The sequence below is a fragment of the Calidris pugnax genome, unplaced genomic scaffold, assembly GCF_001431845.1.
Source record: "Calidris pugnax isolate Ruff unplaced genomic scaffold, ASM143184v1 scaffold602, whole genome shotgun sequence".
Lineage (NCBI taxonomy): Eukaryota > Metazoa > Chordata > Aves > Charadriiformes > Scolopacidae > Calidris > Calidris pugnax.
The window spans coordinates 34,649-37,564 of record NW_015091310.1 but is presented as its reverse complement, the minus strand read 5'-3'; the positions used below and the strand labels follow the sequence as shown (position 1 = coordinate 37,564).

The window sequence follows — 2,916 nt, the reverse complement described above, 5'->3', positions numbered from 1 at the left end:
GGGGGCTCAGCTGGTGGCTGCTGGTGGGGCTCTGTGTCCTCGTCCCCCCCCCAACCTCCCAGGGGGGACCCGAGGAGGTGACACCCAGCGTCAGGACGGAGGAGTTGGGGCACCAGGATGGGGACCCCCCCCCGGACCCCCAGCGCTGCGGCATCACCTTCCACACCCCCAGCCCCTGCAGCCCCCGCGGGCTGCCCTCCTCCTCCTCCTCTGCCTCTCGCCGTGAGCTGGATCATCTCAAGAACCTCTTGCAGGACACCAAGGCCAGCCTGAGGGAGGTGGAGGAGGCGGCCACCCAAGAGGACAACGGGACCCGCTACCAGGACATCATCACCGAGGCGCTGCCCGCCATCCGCGGGGCCAACCTGGAATTCCAGGAGAGCCTGGACAACGTCCGCAGGGAGCTGGAGGCTCACGTGGCCAAGGTGGACCACCCGCGGACGGCCGAGAAGAAGGAGAAGTGGGTGCCATGGGGAGGGGATGGACCAGGGGAGATGCTCCGTGGAGCTGGTGCCCCAACACCCATGGGATGACACCCTGGGAGGGGGGTGCTGGGTGTCCCCAAGGGTCCCACAGCCATCGTGGTGGCTCTCAGGTGACACGTGGGGGTTGGATGCTCAGCAAACCACTGCTGTTAACGTCCATGTAGGTGTCCATGCCCTAAACCCACCACGGTGAGGGGTCCCCTGAGGGCAGGGGGGGGTGTCAGGAGTTGGGGGGTGTCAGGAGTGGGGGGCTGTCACTCCTAAACCAGTGACCCAGCTCAGCTGAGCCACAACGTGACGATGGACCATGTTCTCCAGGATGGAGGGGTTGAGGAACCTCCTCTCTGGGGTTGAGGAACCTCCTCTCTGGGGTTGGGGACCCTCGGTGCTGCACCATCTCCTTCCACACCCCACGATGGGGAGGTCGGTGGGGACACAGGGGACACTGAGCCTGCTTTTCCCCCCCACTCCCCACCTCCAGGCTGTGGAAGGGGGTTCGCGTGGTGGCCCACATGCTACGTCTCACCAGCCACCTGGCCCAGACCCTGGATGCCACCTCCCACCGCCTCCACGCGGAGCTGAGCCAGCGCCTGCAGAGCTCGGCCACCCGGGTCACCGCTGCCACCGCCCAGCCCTAGGACAGCGGGGACAGGCCCCACTGCCACCCCACGCCTGGCCCCGCTTGCTGGTAGGACCCCAACACACCTCCTCATCCTGGCTTTTGGGGGGTCCCGGCTCCTCTACCTGATGCCCAGGGTTGAGACTTAGACCATATGGGGGGGGACAACAAGACTTGGGCTGGGGCTGGAGCTGGCAGTGCCATGGGGGGACGGGAGGGTGATGGCATCGAACACGTCATGCCATCGAACATGTGATGCCATCGAACATGTGATGCCATCGAACATGTCATGCCATGTCATGCCATCGCACGTGCAATGCCATCACACACACGATGCCATCGCACAGGTGGTGCCATGGAACACGTGATGCCATCGCACGTGTGATAGTGTCACACACATGATGCCATTCCAGATGTGATGCCATCACACACACAATGTCACTGCACAAGTAATGCCATTGCACACATGATGCCATCACACATGCAATTCCATCATGCACACGATGCCATCACACACGTGATGCCATTGCACATGTGATGCCATCACACGCAAGATGCCATCACACATGCAATTCCATTGCGCGTGCGATACCATTGCACACACAATGCCATTGCACGTGATGCCATTGCACACGTGATACCATCATGGAGACAATGCCCTCGCACACACATGATGCCGTTACACACGCAATGCCCACCCACACGCGTGATGTGCCATTGCACATGCAAAGCCATTGCACCTGTGATGCCATTGCACACGTGATGCTGTCATACACATGATGCCACCACGTGCACTATGCCATTGCACATGTGATGCCATCACACACACGATGCCATCACGCACACGATGCCATCACACATGCAATACCATCATGCACATGATGACATTACACATGTGATACCATCACACACGTGATGCCATCGCACACACAATGCTGTCGCACACGCGATACCATTGCCCATGCGAAGCCATTGCTCATGTGATGCCATCACACACATGATGCCACCACATGCACTATGCCATTGCACACACGATGCCATCACACACGTGATGCCATTACACATGATGCCATCACACGTGACGCCATCACACACACATGATGCCATCACCCACACGATGCCCATAACCCCAGGCAGTGCTCTATACCCTAACCCCACAGCTCTACCATCACACAGCAGCCCCTGGTGCCACCGCTTGTGCCCAGCCCCGTGCCCGGGGGGGTGCCCCATCCTTCCCACCCCCAGCACCCCCCTGCACCCCTTCCCTCCTCCCGGGAAGAGCTTTTTTTCCCGGGGGGGCTCCCTTTTTCCGCCGCTAACCCCGAGTGCCGACAGCTTTGCCGCCCCCGAAGGGATGAACTGGGCTCCTGGGGCTCCCCTGAGGGTTTCAAAAATGAACCCCCAACAAACGAACCCCGGCCCCATCCCGCCGGGGGGGCCAGCACCATCACCACCCAGCCCCCCCTTCATCCTTCACCCTTGGGAGCACCTTGTCCGGGCTTGGAAGAGCCCTTTTTGCCCCATCCTGGGGTGGTAAAAGCAGAGGCTGGGTCTGGAGTTTGGGTCCCCTCCCCAGGGTGGGCAGGGTGGAGGGGCTGGGGGTGCCCGGGGGCAAACAAACCCCCCCAGTGACAATAAATCAAAGCTGGTGACTCCAGAGCTCCCAACCACAGCGAGGTCTGGGGAGGGAAAACCAACTGGAAGCTGGAATTCCTTGTGGGGCTGGAAGCCCAGCGGTCCTCCCCTGGGATTTTGGGGGGACACTGGCTGGAGGGAATGGCCAGGGGCACCCCCGTACCCCCCCACCCCCGG

General features: G+C 61.5%; 1 protein-coding gene across 1 annotated transcript in view; it reads left to right on the top strand.

Annotated features, from left to right (window-relative positions):
* The window catches only part of LOC106899177, a 5,591-nt gene extending 2,691 nt beyond the window's left edge, over positions 1-2,900 (top strand). The window contains exons 2-3 of the mRNA XM_014960885.1: positions 11-460; positions 967-2,900. Coding sequence (XP_014816371.1) covers positions 11-460; positions 967-1,123 — 607 coding nt within the window. The 3' untranslated portion in view covers positions 1,124-2,900. The remainder of the gene's footprint in view (positions 1-10; positions 461-966) is intronic.
* Positions 2,901-2,916: the final 16 nt, after the last annotated feature.